The sequence below is a fragment of the Nanorana parkeri genome, unplaced genomic scaffold (assembly GCF_000935625.1).
Source record: "Nanorana parkeri isolate BGI_ZX_2015 unplaced genomic scaffold, ASM93562v1 scaffold1659, whole genome shotgun sequence".
Taxonomy (NCBI): Eukaryota; Metazoa; Chordata; class Amphibia; order Anura; family Dicroglossidae; genus Nanorana; species Nanorana parkeri.
Genome location: NW_017307927.1, coordinates 41,630 through 57,707, shown reverse-complemented (window position 1 = coordinate 57,707; position 16,078 = coordinate 41,630). Strand labels below are relative to the sequence as shown.

General features: G+C 42.1%; 1 protein-coding gene across 1 annotated transcript in view; it reads left to right on the top strand.

The window, feature by feature from the left end:
* The window catches only part of BAIAP2L2 (BAI1 associated protein 2 like 2), a 75,304-nt gene extending 59,434 nt beyond the window's left edge, over window positions 1-15,870 (top strand). Inside the window, exons 10-14 of the mRNA XM_018571046.1 lie at window positions 391-619; window positions 3,472-3,528; window positions 10,826-10,961; window positions 13,465-13,499; window positions 15,565-15,870. Coding sequence (XP_018426548.1) covers window positions 391-619; window positions 3,472-3,528; window positions 10,826-10,961; window positions 13,465-13,499; window positions 15,565-15,640 — 533 coding nt within the window. The 3' untranslated portion in view covers window positions 15,641-15,870. The remainder of the gene's footprint in view (window positions 1-390; window positions 620-3,471; window positions 3,529-10,825; window positions 10,962-13,464; window positions 13,500-15,564) is intronic.
* The last annotated feature ends 208 nt before the right edge of the window (window positions 15,871-16,078 follow it).

Genomic DNA, 16,078 nt, shown 5'->3' with positions numbered 1-16,078 from the left:
ACCTACCATTCGGACCCAGATCGAAAACCATCGTTTATATCCACCCTTTGTAAGCATTGACTGGGATCTTACCAGAGCTTACAAATGCCTTCTCCCAGTGGTGAATGGAGCGGCAGGAAAGTGAAGGGAAGGTGAAGTGTACAGATCAGGAGTTCAGACTTTGCTTTGACCTCACATGCATTCTTGTTCTGGGTCAGTGACTCAAAGCATTGAAGCCAGAGACAGTGAAGCAACAAACATTTTCAGAAGGAGGTCAGCAATGACAGACTACATGTTCCCCGCAGTGTAAGTATACTGTGATGACAGGCATTGTGCTACCAGCATTACATCATGATTGTTGATATTCTCTTTGTTTATCTGTCATTGTATTTTTGCTTACCTTTATTTCAGGATCCTTGTCTAATTTTCGTAGTCGTTCTAACTCCTTCGGTGAGGTGGCTGTAGCAGCTGTGGTGGCAGCATCAGCTAGTACAGGAAATAGAAAGGTTCAAGCTATTGTGGATCACAACACAAAAGGAAACCGCACCATGTTGCAGTTTTCTAAAGGAGACATGATCACCGTTATGGTGCCAGAAGCCCGGAATGGGTGGCTATATGGGAGAGTGGACTCTCTAGCCACGTGAGTCTTTATTTAGGAAATCTATCTTTGTGCTTGCCATAAATCATCTTGTTTTTGATTTTTTTTAATTACTTACAAAAAATGATTGGATGAAGTCTGTGACTTTGCTTTAATTACATTGTCATAGTTCATATTCTAAATAATGTAATCTGGTTAAATGTTGATTCAAATATTGTTGTGTTTTAAAAATAGTACCTGAAATCTGTCTGATTATTAGCTATCCATACTCCTCTGCTCATCAGACAAGTAGTGTGAGCCATTCAGTCTAACACTAAGAGCTTGCTTTCAGGAAATGAGTACACAGGGTTTGCTGCTATTCCTTAGCTGTCCAATGAGCAGGCTGTGTTGCTTAACTGTGATGAAGAAAAATAGGTTTACCAACCCAGCATGGCAGGAATCTTAGAATTGCTGCAATAATTGCAAATAATTTGCTAGGTAAAACAGCTTATGTATTCCAACTGTAAATTTAGCTGCTTGGCCAAAATTTGTCTTTAATTTTCGTCAACACATTTTAAAATATTCATAGTGCAAGTTCCCTTATGAATGTCTAAACAATTTTAAGCTCTTTGGTTTTAGAACACTTACTATATATTTAAAATGAATGACTGTAAATTATCATTTGGGGATAAGATTATCATTTGTGTATGAAGATGCTCCTTCTTTTGCTAAGGAAAGGACTCGGCTCTTGATAATTCTAGCAAAAGCAAAAGATAACATCATCTAATTAGCTGCTACATACTAGCTGACTGTATATGATTCCAGATGACTAGAAAAGAAGTCTGAAAAAAATCGGTGCTTACAGTAAATGTAACTGCTGTGTGCCAGACATTCACTTCTTAGTTTGCATATCTTTCAGTGTGAGTAAAGGGGTTAGATTAAATGTACAGTCGTGTGAGAAAGTAATTACACCACATGGAAACTGTTAACTTTTTTAACATATTTGAACAGGCAAACATTAGATCTTCATTTGCCTGCAAATAAAGATGATATACTGAAACAAATGACACATACAATTGACATGGTGTATTCATTCCCATGATCTGATTTGAGGCAAATTCAGATTTGTCACATGAAAAAAATGTTTATTTTAGTTGAGGTGTCAATAATTATATCTCAGATTGATATCTAGGCTCCGGTGTTCTCTTTTATGCTGATGTGCATTGCATTATTATGCCAAGATTAAAAGAGCCCTCTAAGGCCCTGAGAAATAAGGATGTGAATGCATATGAGTTTGGCAAGAGATTTTAAAAACATTACCAAATTATTTGAATTCAATCATTCCATTGTAAGAAAAATATTCTACAAGTGGTGTAGATTTCAAATGACTGCCTATTCATCCAGGACTGGCACTCCTAGAGCTGACCATTAGATGCTGAAAGGATTCTCAAATTTTATCGTGGGATCTGCAGGTAAGTCTTGCAAAAGTTGGTGTTAAAGAACGTGCATCTACATTGAGAAAGAGATTGAACAAAATAAAACCTGCATGGGAGGTATGCCGGGAAAAAGCTAGCCCTTGCTATCCACCTGGAACATTTGTGCAAGACTGCAGTTTACCATTGATCATACAGGCAAAAGCCAGGCCTTCTGGAACAATGTGCTATGGGCAGATGACTCAAAGTAGAGTTGTCTGGCCACAGTAACAGTAGACAGGAGAATAACCTTAAAGCTCCACACCACGGCGATAAGCCGACCACAGCTCAGAAATTCTTCATAAATCGTCACCCAACCATTAGAGTTGAGGCTGCCGTCCACAGGGCCACTGGGAAGTATCTTAATGCAAAACATGACATGCAAAAACAAACAAAAAAGACAGCGCCTTAAAATAAAAGATATCACACGTGGAGTAGGTGCTGTCTTTGTTTGTTTTTGCAGGAGAAGAACCTTATACCATCTGTAAAGCACAGTGGTAGAAATGTTACGGTTTGTGATTGCTATGCTATGCACAATAATGATCTGAACACCACTAGTAGATCTGCCAAGTAATAGCTCAAAATAATAAAATGGAGGGTTTTGGACTGGCCCAGTCAAAGCTCTGATTTAAATACCATTAAAATATATTGCGGGGAGTTTGAAAATAGCAGTTTGTGCAAAGAAACCAACCAACACTTAAAAAATGTTAAGGAGAATTATGGGAAGAGTGAAATACACTTATCCTCATAATTAGCGCTTGCATGTAACACTGAAGGTGTGACATCACCGCTAGCTCCTCCCAACCGTTTACATTTGTCCGGCACCTGATAGTATGCCCGTAGGTTCTGGACAAATCAAAACACATGGGCGGAGTCAGCCACTTCTGCCTAACTTACTCCCAGCTTCGCCTGTCACTACGGCTTAGCCGAGCCACTCGGCTGCCTTCGCCTGCTGTACGTGCTATTATGAATAGCCCATACAACAGCCCTTCTGTCCGACTGAACTGAAAGACTCTGATGGCCGAAGAGAGCCGAAGGATCAGTCGAAACTACGGCTTGACCCTCCGGCAGGTAAGTGAATAACCCTCCCAATGTTTGCTTGTTGAAATATGTTGAAAAAGTCAACAATTTTCATGGGGCATATTTACTTTTTCACATGACTGTATTTTATAAAAATTGTTCAAAATTGCACCGATTACAGACTGTTTAACTGCCAAATTCAGTAGAATTCACAGAAACTTTGAATGCATGTCTCACCATTGATTAAAGTTATAATTAAACATCTGGAAAGCTGAAAGCCACCATTACATAGCGTAAGAACACAGAGGATCTTTGATGTCCTGGGTGACGTTCTCTGTAACTCTATAATGATATGAAGTGTTGGGAAGAACAGCTGATAGATAGAAAGAATCCTTAATTGTTCTTCCTTTGTTGTCTACACAGGACTGGCTGGTTTCCCGAGGCTTACGTAAAATCACTAGATGCAAGCCAAGATTCAAGGCAAGACCACAATTATTTATTTATAGAGGAGGGAGAAAGATCTAGTCTTCTTGTGCTACAGCAATTTGTAAATAGGCACAGATATTATAAACTGTATATACTATATAAATGTAGTTAATATTCATTAATTTACACAAAATAAATGAATATTAACTACATTTATATAGTATATACAGTTTATAGTATCTGTGCTTTCAGAACAGCTAAAACAATTGATTGTACACAGAATATAAAGACCACGACGTCCAAGGCCAGAATAGTAATTGTAAAGTTCTTATAAATGCTGTTGCATAAACCATAATTAGGGATGAGTGAATCAGCCTGGATGGTTTGGATTGTGGGCCATTTGTTGAACCCACAACAATGAAGGGCAAATCTTGAAAACCAATTCTGGCCATTTTCAAGCCTAGTAGGCAAGGGATTGCCAGAGAAAGGGCATGGTGAGCTTAGCACTGCCATGGGGACATCGAATAATGCAACAAAATGTTTATACAAACACACACACACACACACATATGTATATATATATATATATATACATATACACACATATATACACTATATTGCCAAAAGTATTGGGACACCCCATTGGATTCAGGTGTGTTACTAAATATTCCACGGTCAACAGCAACTCAGCCAGGAAGTGGTAGGCCGCGTAAAATGACGGGGCCAGCGCATGCTGAGGCGCACAGTGCGCAGAAGTCACCAACTGTCTGCAGAATCAATAGCTACAGACCTCCAAATTTCGTGTGGCCTTCAGATTGGCACAACAACCGTGTGAAGAGAGCTTCATGGAATGGGTTTCCATGGCCAAGCAGATGCATCCAAGCCTTACATCACCAAAGCGTCAGATGCAGTGGTGTAAAGCACGCTGCCACTGGACTCTAGAAAATTGGAGACATGTTCTCTGGAGTGACGAATCACGCTTCTCTGTCTGGCAATCCGATGGCCATGTCTGGGTTTGGCGGTTGCCAGGAGAACGGTATTTGTCTGACTGCATTGTACCAATTGTAAAGTTTGTTGAAGGGGGGATTATGGTGTGGGGTTGTTTTTCAGGGGTTGGGCTTGGACCCTTTGTTCCATTGAAGGGAACTCTTAAGGCATCAGCATACCAAGACACTTTGGACAATTTCATGCTCCCAACTTTGTGGGAACAGTTTGGGGATTGCTCCTTCCTGTTCCAACATGACTGCACACCAATGCACAAAGCAAGGTCCATAAAGACATACAGATGAGCGAGTTTGGGGTGGAGGAACTTCACTGGCCTGCACAGAGTCCTGACCTCAACCAGACAGAACACCTTTGGGATGGATTAGAGTGGAGACTGCGAGCCCGGCCTTCTTATCCAACATCAGTACCTGACCTCACAAATGCGCTTCTGAAAGAATGGTCAAACATTCCCATAGACACACTTCTGGACAGCCTTCCCAGAAGAGTTGAAGCTGTTATAGTGGCAAAGGGTGGGCCAGCTCAATATTGAACCCTACGGACTAAGACTGGGATGCCATTAAATTTCATGTGTGTGTACAGGCAGGCGTCCCAATACGCTTGGCAACATAGTGTATATATATATGCCCTGGTCCTAAAGTGAGTAAAACCAAGATCACGACTCTTTGCAGGTGGCATGTGGATTTCACATAGAAGTGATTAGGTGGCTATAGAGTCACCTGATCACTTGTATGGTAATGGATAAGGGTGCTGCTTCCCCTCCACCTCTGCTGCTGTCTATTCTGGGCGCCTCTGTTCCTCATGCAGGCCCAGGACCGGCATGGGGGATGTCTGCGGCTGCACAGCAGGGAGATCAGCACTTATTCAGGGGCTGATCTCCCCTCGGGTTACTGAACCCAGAAGCAACAAGGATTTTGTCACTTCTGGTTTTAGGCTGTTATTTCTCTGGCTGCTGTGTCTGAAGAAGAAGTTGATGAAGCACGCTCTGTGCTTCATCAGCTTCAGTGGGGCCCACAGCTGATATTAGGAGTCTAACAGACCTAAACACCAAAGCAGGGTAGTTTAGTTTAGGTAGATTTGGCTCAACAACATTTGTGCAGTACCACTCCGTATTGTGTTAAATCTGTAATATAAACTGTCAAAACAGACTACACCAACACACTTCAAACACAGCTCATTGTGGGGTGAGGATAAAAAATAATCTTGATTACCCCATCAAATTCATAGTATCTTCCCTGCCGAATATTGTATTCTGACAATACACCAACTGCTGTCAGAATACCTGAACAATAAGCAGGTAGATGCACCTGATTGGCTGGTCCCTTCTACAAAATCACACAACATGCATATTTTCATATAAGAATCAACAATAAAGTATATTTATTCCACATAAAAATCCTGTAATATTGTACAGACTCCATAGACAGTATTGAAGCACTTGAAGTAGGCCGCATCTTGAAAGGGACACACAGCTTGCAGTTTGAACAGAAGGGACACCAGACAGCTTTTAAATAAAAAAGAAATGACAGTGTATTTCACCAAAAAAAAAAAACAGTATGCAAGCAATTTTGCAGCTGAGATCCAGCTGCAGAAACATTATGTGTGGTACCTTTATAGTGCTGGATCACCAAAATAGTACAGTAGAGGCAGATGGTAATAGTGGCAGGCCAGCAGATGTGACAAGATATGGTAATCATGGCAGGCCAACAGCAATGGCAGGAGATGGTAATGGATGTTAGGGCTGCAGCAGTGAAAAGAGCTGGTAATGGTGGCAGGAGATTCTAATGGTGCCAGGCCAGCAGCAGTGGCAAGAGCAAGTAATGGTGACAGGCCAGCAGTGGTGGAAGGAGCTGGTATTGGTGGCAGAAGATAGTAATAGTGTAAGATATGATCTTTTTTTTTTTCCAGATTCCTAGAAAGCATTTAGCCGCTATCTGCAGGGATTTTGTACTCATTGCTCATCCAGGACTGATTCATTTTTAGAAAAGTAAACCAGTCCACTGTGTCAAGGCAAAGGTGGATTCATCTCTCTGTTACAAAAAAACCTTCTGCACTAAATGCCCTGTCTGACAGTTCACTGGCTACAGGGCAAGCCAGCCGGCTCCAACACATACTGTGCAAGCTCCCGCCAGTGGCTTCAGCCTGGACACCCAAAAGACCATGAGGTCCTTGGTTCAAAGGTTGTCCACATCTGCACTAGACCTCTGGTAATCTGAGATCATATGATTTAGGCACTGCCTGTGACTGTTGCCAGCAGACAGGCCTGGCAGATGTGTTCTTAAAAATGATGCAATTATAACAAACAGTTAACGTTCCAGCGGAAAAAAGATACAATCTTGCTTTGGGTAAACTTTTTATGTCTTTTCGAAGGTAAATGTTCTCTTATATTGCTGTGCGTGTAATGCACAGAATTCACAGCTTTGTTGCTTCCTAATACAAAGTGTCCACGGCTTTGCTGCTGGTAAAAACTGGTGCTCACAAACGTTCCATACAATCTCGCTTTATGATATAAAATAGCATCCAGGTAGAAACCTGCTCAGTCCTCACTGCCAGGAAAAAATCCCTGTAGTAGATGCGACGAAGGGGGACCACCCTTAAAAACGGTCATCGGTGATGCATGTTAGAGTCAATGGCTGCATGCTGTTTAATGGGATCTACTACACGGATTTGTTTCCATGCAGTGAGGACCAGGTTATTTCCATTCCATTTAGAAAGTTTCGCGACTTAAGTCCTATGTGTGACAGCGCTCTCCCGGGGGTGATGGAGAGGAGAGTTCACAAAGAAACAGGAGAGGGGGGGTTTGGTTTTTGTTTTGGAAGTTTTTGTTGGGGGGTGAGGGGAAGGAAAAAATTGAAGGAGGGTATGCTGCTTTAGTTTGAGTGTGGACCGGGGTGTCCAATTGATGAAAAACAGAGCAAAAATAAAACAAAGGTCTAAAGCGCTACCACCAGTGGAAAAGAGAGTTTAAGGGGTGTTGAGGCCCGGAGGGCTAGGAGAATGCAGGATGTGAGTGACCAAATCCTGACAAAGGTGTAAGGGAGAGAAAGGTAACAGTTGTAACATGGGGGATGGTACCATGTGTAAGAAGTGTAGAAACTCAACATGAGGTTTTCATGGATGTGCTTTCATCGACGCCGGGATCTCTGCAGGGGAGAGTTGAATGGAGGTCATCTTGTGGATTCTTCTTTTTTGATTGGAGAGTCTTGCTGCTTGCTTCCCTGTCGGTATGCTGGTGGGCAGCGTCGCGAGACTGGAGAGGTGGCGGTCTTGTCCGCTGGTGCCGAGATTGTCCGGTGCGTTGGTGGATGGGGGGGCGCTGATTGGGTTCCTTCTGTGGAGTGGTGATGTCAGCGGGATGCGTCCGGAGTGTGGGCGGAAGTTTTCACGCGCTGGTGGTGAGGCAGGCTCCGCAAATGCCTGTCTGCACGAAGATGGTGGCCGAGGCGTCCCAGACGCGGGACGGAAGTTCCTGTTATCGTGGTAACGTGGCAACACGTTTAGAAGATATAGTCTTCCTTGTCAAGCCAGGGTCTTGACAAGTCAAGCCAGGGTCTTGAAACGAATGCGAATTTCCGATAACGAAAATTTCAGATGCATTCGAATTTCTTACTCGAATTAAATTTTAGTGTGTTAAGCATTAACTTTAAAAAGTCCTTTAAAAACGACCTGACGGCGTCCTCCGCAGGGGCACACAATAAATTGTGCAAAACCTGGACCCCTTGGACAGAGTTCTTCTTCTCTCCGGACTACCAGGCATGTCTCACTTCAGAGGGACATGCCAGCCCTCGGATTGCTTGATTAATCTCAGATCAGTTTTCCTGCTGGGAGTGATGTCATTCTTACTTCCCTCCCCCTTTCCATTCCCTCAAACTCTGCTTACTTCACTAGCTATTGTATACTATTTCTTACATTTATCCTTGCTGCTTCATGGGTTTCTTAAAATAAGTAATAATAATATTGTTTACTCACTGTCTTTCCTTCCTACTCATGTTGTTTGCAAATTCTGGAAAATAATGGGATCCATGCCTCCAAGTCAATATCCACTATCTGAATTGTGTTATAGCCATTTTATTGGATATGTATTGCTTTGTATTGACAGTGTTTTTGTATGGATTTACCTGTTTCACAAAAATAAAGAATTATAAAAATAAAATCTAAATTTGCGTTAGCGGTAGTATTTATGAATTTTCATTCTAAGCGAACTTTCGTGACTTTCTTTTTTTTTACAGTCTGCAGAAAAAAAACAAAAAGCGTGAGGTCCCCCCCCCCCCTCTACCAGACCTAAAGAGTAGACCTGGTATTAATTGTGGGGAACCTCACGCTTTTTGTCTTTTTTTCTGCAGACTGTAAAAAAAAATGTAATTTGTGTTTTTTTCCTTTTGTCTAATGTCACTTTGCTGCAACTCATTTTCGTTTGTAACTACCGCTAAAGAATTTTTTTTTTTTTTTTAAGTTAATGCTTAACACAATAAAACTTAATTCGGGAAATAAATTAGAATGCATCGAAATTTTAGTTATCGGAAATTCACATTTGTTTGCATTTGCTATTTCTGTCATTCACAAATTCATAAGAATTTCCGAAAATTTGCCAGAATACTGAATTTTTCCGAAACAAATCGCACATGTCTAATTCAGAGTTTTGTATTACAAGACAGCAAAGTGTACTCGGGGGATACAGACTATGCAGCCCACCGCAATTCACTGTAAAAATGTAGCACAATACAGCACTTTATAGTACTGTATATAGCACATTTAGCATTAACATTCTCTTTTGCACTCAATGGATGACATGTTTTTTCCCCAAAATATAATATAGCAACATTATAATTATCATCATTTCTAAAGATCTAAAACTAAATCTATAATGTAAATAGGAGGGTCAGAAATGTACATCTTTATTCCTATGTGTTCAGACTCCACTTCAGCATGTCATAGCTGAGTATGATGCAATGCAAGCTTCCTACATCCCTCTATAGACTGCATATGGTATAGAGGATGCAGCAGTCAAAGAAACACACACCAGACAATGGTATTATATATAAAAATATTTACAAACTGACTTTACAAGTTACAAAGGGCCAAGACCATCACACAAACAAGAACGGAAGCTGGCCTTACTCCGAATTCCGCTGGAACAGTTTATCGTTTATTACTGGTGTCCTGCGGCGAGATTTTTTTCTTGCTTGTGTGGTATTACATTGTTGCGAGGATGTGCTCCCAGCGGCAAGCACCCGGCTCATCCCTTAACCGAGGGGTAGGAGTGGAGGAGTGGTGCATTTCCTGTGTTCAGTCAAGAACACCAATTAAATATGGAGAAAGGAGATTTTTATAGTATAGAAAAGGGTTACTTACAGTAGGAGTAGAATGCTTTACTGTATGAGGTATTCAGGTTCTTTATCTGAAACAGGTCTTCATTCTTTAAATGCATAAAGAAGAACTCCAGGAAAATAAAAAAAACTTACACTTGCAGTGAGGCTACCCCCACTCTGCAAGGGTAGGGTGCAGTGGCGTAACAATCGCCATAGCGACCCAGGCAGCCGCTATGGGGCCCGGGCACAGGGGGGCCCGGCCGGGGCCGCCTGGGTCGCTATGGCATGTGGGGGTGCTGGCTGTCACAGACACAGCTCAGCAGCGGCCACGTCGCATTTCCCCTCATAGCCTGTCAATAGCAGAGGAGGCGGGGCCCGGGGACAGAACAGGAGTCTGGGCCGGCGACCACAGAGGCGCTGACAGGTAAGAGATCTCAGACCCTGCAGAGCCCACTATAGAGAGTCTATGGCGGGCTCTGCAGGGTCACTCTCCGCTGGGGCTCTGCAAGTGGCATAACTAGCAATCGCGGGGCCCCATACAAAATTTTGCTGTGAGGCCCTGTGATTTCTAGTTACGCCCCTGGTAGGGTGGTGCTTTTGTATAGGGGGATTAAAAAAGCAGAAATACTCACACAATCCTCAGTCCTACTGGGCTGCTAGATCGCTTCCCACAGCCTCTTCTCCCTTGGGCTCTGCCGGTCTGAGGACCACTGATGTCATCATGTCTAATGCAGGAACATTGATTTGTATTACATGTGAGGATGCCAAGGGACATTCCATAGCGGGATTGTGGGGGGAGAGAGGTGATTGCTGACTGATGAGACAAGACGAGCACTTAACCCTTGCAGTGTGCAGGTAGCCACACTGCAAGGGTACATTTTTTATTTTCATGGAGTTCTTATTTAAAGAAGTAGTGGCATTTCCCAAAAATGTTAAAGCTTCTGTGATCTTGGACTCCAGCTTTCTTTCCTTAAGGTTTACAGTCATTAATATATTCAAGGCAATTTAAAAGTGTTTAACATGTTCTTCCATTAATATAGGTCTCCACCATTGCGCAGTGCACATAGTGCTAGTGATCTCCTGGATGACAATGTCCGGCAACCTGCCAACAGAAACAGCCAAAGAGGAAATGTGGCAAATGCAGCCCCTCCACCACCCAACAACAACAGCATAAAGGTAATGGTGCCAAGAAAATGCCTTCACTCCTGACTTCGTCTGCAGAAGTCTTTTTTTTCCAATAGTCCCCAAAAAATGGTATAAAATTAATTTCAGTACAGCGCTGCATGACGGAATAAACGTCAGTCAAAGTACCGCAGCCCTGAATACTGAAAAATGGCCTGGCCAGGAAAGGGGTGTAACACCTGGTCTTCAAGTGGTTAAAGGCAAAAACTAAATTTAACATTTGAAAATGAGAAATCAATGTTGCAGGAAGCTTGTAACCCAAAATTATTATCAGTCCAACAGGGTTATTCACAAAAAGGTGAAGAGTTTGGAGAAGGCAGGAGAAGGGAACAATCTAGGACAACATAGCTGAACCGGAAAGTGAGCTGAATTGGATACTTTTTCCAAATCCATTACTTTGGCCTAGATTGTTAACTTCTCCTGCCTTCTCCAAACTCTTCACCCTTTTTGTGAATAGCCCTGCTAGTGTTTGTAATATCAACAGATTTAAAGTTTATATGATGAAGACATTATTTATTTTTTACTCAAATCTTGCGAAACCATTGTAAATACAGTTATCTCTAAACTAGGGCTGCAGCTAACGATTATTTTCATAATCGATTAGTTAGCTGATTATTAAGTTTGATTAATCGGTTAATTGGATTTAAAAAAAAAAAGGCTTCAGTGATGGACTACTAGTTTGTATTGAGACTGTAGTCCATCACGGGAGCAAGCTAGGCGCGGTGGAAGTAAAAAAAAAGTGTGGTGTGCAATATAGTACATTATACAGCGGCGCAATGCAGAATACCAGCAGCTATAGAGGAATGTAGCAATAGTACATTATACTATAATGTACTATTGCTGGGATTTGTAGTCCTCTTTAGCTTTTGGTCGTCCCCGGGCAGCGGCGAGTCGGGAAGCTCAACGGGAGGAGAGGGCCAGACGCATGTCCTCAGCGTGTGCAGTGGGCGTGGCATAAGCGGCGTCGCGTGAGCAGGTTTACCGGCGTGTGCGGTGGGCATGGCGCGAGCGGCTTAACCGACGTGGGTGTGGCGTGAGCGGCGGGTGTGAGCGGCGTGCAGCGGCGAGCGGGAAATTTTACTTTTAGCCGACGAATCGACGATGGAAAACGTGACAACGCTTTCCATCATCGATTTTAATCGACGAAATCGAATAATTGTTGCAGCTCTACTCTACACTGGCTTTCAGCTTTACATGTAGTTTTTACTTAATCTTTTTCTCCCTTTAAACGTCCTATATGACAAAGGACATACTCACTCTCCCTCCTCTCTTTCCCCAGCAGGGTCCCTTTAACTCCATCCTCACGTCCATGACCCCAGAGCCAACCTTCTGGTGGATGCAGAATGACAGTTCTGACTGTTAAACAGTAATGATCAGTGTTCCCACTGTCAGTCCCTGCATGGGGGATCCCCACACTGTGGATGCAGGGGAAGTTAGGGATATGTAAGGGACATCTGTACATAAGACTGAGTGTCCAAACTATTTAGGTGAGACAAGAGTTATTTAACATTGTTCTAACCCTGAAAACACTGACACAATGTTATGACTCCAAAAATCAACAGTTCATTGATCTGATTCCACAAAATATTCACTTGTGTTAGACCTTGTGGGTTAGCTTAGTAGTATTAGACCTCTGAAACAGTTTCTGGGACTCCACTCAGAATGAGGACTAACAGATTGCCCACCAGTAAACAGACCACAGTGTGTGGAAAAACTCGCTGCAGAGTGTGAGTGTAAGCTGTGCTGTGTGTTTTTTTTTATATGACAGGCCATGTACAAAAGAAGCTATACAACATTTGCATAAGCAGGGAGAATTCATATTATATGTCCAATGAATATAATATATTTATGAGGTAAAAATGGAGAAAAAGCCTTGCTTGACCTCTCCTCCTGAAAATGTTTGTTCCCTGGCTTTCATGCTGACCCTGTTGTTTTTGGAAGAAGTATGTAGATAAAAACATCTGTTTTTTACTGATCTACATGTTTTTTTTCTGGTCAGTGACTCTGGAAGTATTAAAGCCAGTGGGCCAGTGGGTTAGAATCACAACCAGTTAACCCACATTTTGACAGTTTTACTTTAGGGATTGTCATATTGAGACTTATTTATTAAAGGAGTTGAGGATCCTCGTTCAATGCCTAATCGTGTACAACTGTTTTTCATTGGATTGGGAGTTGAAGTGAATATTTGTACATAATTGTTTGAGTGAAAACTCTCAATTTATCATATTGGCCAGATTTTATGCATGCTGCCCTAACCTTTTACATTGCACGATATTAGCAAACAAAACTGAATCTAAACTCCCAAAATTTGTTTGACATAGCTAGATAAGATTTTCCTGCCATCCAACTAAGTGCCATATGGTCAGAGGAATGTGCTTACAGTACAAATAGGTTTGTGGTACAATCGTACATTTGTTGCTGCATGTGTTTTTTTGCATTTTCATTTGTTCTTCCTTTCTTCCACCTGTTTATCTACTCTTCCATTTTGTGTTCACAGAAGGCTCCACAAGGTTTGCGAGAGCTCTTCCCTAGGTAAGAGTCATTATCAATTACTCATATTAACATGTTATTGAAAAACCTTTTCCTGGCTAGCTTTTCCTTGCTTTAGAATAGTGGAAATCTGCTGAACTTTTACCATAAGTTTTGTTTTTTATACATAGAATCAAAGTTGATTAAGATTATGGAAACTTACCTCCTAAGATAAAGTGGATATATGTATTTTTCACGTATATGTGAACAATTAAAGACTATATATTCCCTTTAAAAGGGAAATATGCTCACAAAGAGAAAGGCTCTAGACTGATAGCCTCGTTTAAGTGGCTTGGCTTGTACAACCAGTAAGACCAATAGGCATCTTATCTCTAAACAAGCATAGTGGCAGTAGCACAAATTGAGCACTCAACCTCTGTTGTAGGCTGCACATGTACCTGAACAGAAGATTTTGTAATGCTGATGTCAAATGTAGTATGGAAAAACTTTGGGCGCACTAAAAACTTTCCATAAGGTATAAAGGACCAGTCTACCCATAGGTGATATATTAGTATTTGGTGTATATGTAGGCAGCTTGGATTTCTCAGTGGAATTTGTATATCCCTCTGGGACTTTATTTTCCAACCATGCCCAGTTGCTGTGGCCATCTGAAAGGAGTCTTATTTGTGTTAGGGATTTGCTTATTTACTTGTTGTTAATTGAGAATGGAGCAGGAAATGCAATACTTCCTTGACTTCATAATGCCTGAGGTGAGGGCAGTGTTGGAAACTCAAGATTTCACATTTTGCTGTGTTTATACACTGAGTGGCCAGATTGTTATGACCACCCCATCAGTACTTAGTTGGGCCACCTTTTGCCTTCAATACTGCGGCGATTCTTCTTGGCATTGACTCCACAAGATGTTGAAAGGTGATGCAAGGAATCTGACGCCATGCCTGATGAATAGCACTGTCCAGTTCTGTGAGATTTGATGGTTGTGGAACCAGCTGCCTGATGGCTCTTTCAACTTTGTCCCACAAATGCTCAATTGGATTGAGATCTGGTGATTGTGGGGGCCACCTAAGCAAGGTAAATTCTCCCTCATGTTCTTGAAACCACTCCTGCACAATACGAGCACCGTGTCATGGCGCATTGTCTTGTTGGAAGAAGCCTCCTCCATTGGGATACGCCATCAACATGATAGGATGAACATGATCAGCAACGATACTTTGGTATGTTGTGCTATTCAGACGTTGTTCCACACGAATTAAAGGGCCCAAATCATGCCAGGAAAACATGCCCCAAACCATAACACTGCCCCCACCAGCTTGAAGGGTTGTACTCATGCATGTGGGGTGCATGCTTTCATGCTGTTCCCGCCAAATTCTCACTCTGCCATCTGCATGATGCAACTGGAAACGTGATTCATCGGACCACATGACTTTTTTCCAATGTTTGACTGTCCAATCCTTGTGTTCCTGTGCGAATTGGAGACGTTTTATCTTGTTAACTGCAGACAGCAAAGGTGTTCGAACAGGCCTTCGGCTTCCATATCCCATACGATGCAGTGTACGGCGAACAGTGCGTTCAGAGATCATTTGAGAGGATCCCAGATTAAGATCTGCAGTAATTTGATGCACTGTTGCCCTTCTGTTGTCTTGTGCCAGTCTTGCCACTCTCAGTTCTGCCCTAACATTGACCAGTCGCTGACGGCCATAATTCGCACGTTCAGACCCAGATTTTTCGGCTGACAGTCCAGTCTTTAAACACTTTAACAACAGCTGCTCTTGAACATTTAACGAATTCTGCTGTTTTGCTGATACTCGCTCCATGGCTCCAAGCGCCAACAATCATCCCACGTTCAAAGGCTGTTAAATCACGATGTTTACCCGTATCTTCAGAAAAAAAACACTTCTACTGTCGTGGTAAACAACCTGCTTCCCTATTTATAATGGTCTGGCCCTCTAGCAACTTCACCGCGAAATTATAGCTAATTTGCCTACAAACGTCAGGTGGTCATAATAATCTGGCCACTCAGTGTAGATCGGCAAAAGTCTTTATGGAAATAAAAACATTCTAAAGTTGACAGCTATAGTAACATGCTAATTTTATGTTGCCTTTCTTTTAGGGGAACAAATCCATTTGCAACTGTTAAGCTTCGCCCTACAGTAACCGATGATCGCTCTGCTCCTGTCCTCCGATGAGACCAAAAATGCAGCAGCAGCTTGCACTGTGAGTCATTCCTACATCATTTGAAAACCGATGTGAGGGATGCAGAGCCATTGGGATGACAATAATGTGAAAATATCTACATCTAGCAAGTTCTGTATTCGCTGTCTGTAAAACAGGCATTGCACATACTGTACATTTCTTTCAACTAACGCAGTGATTGTAAATAATATATTCTCCATGAAACTTAATGTCAGTGTTGCCTGAATATGAATGCTGTAAAAATATCTGTCCTGTGCTGGTGTCAGCAGAAAATATACATAATATATATAATATACATCAACTGTGAAATGCTTCTGCGGTACACGTTCATTTAGCAATTTTTTCTGGGCCTTATGTAGTATCAGCTTGGCTTTGTAGCCCTTAACTGTGGAGTCCAAACATATGCTGCAAGGCACCAACCCCTGTTGTCG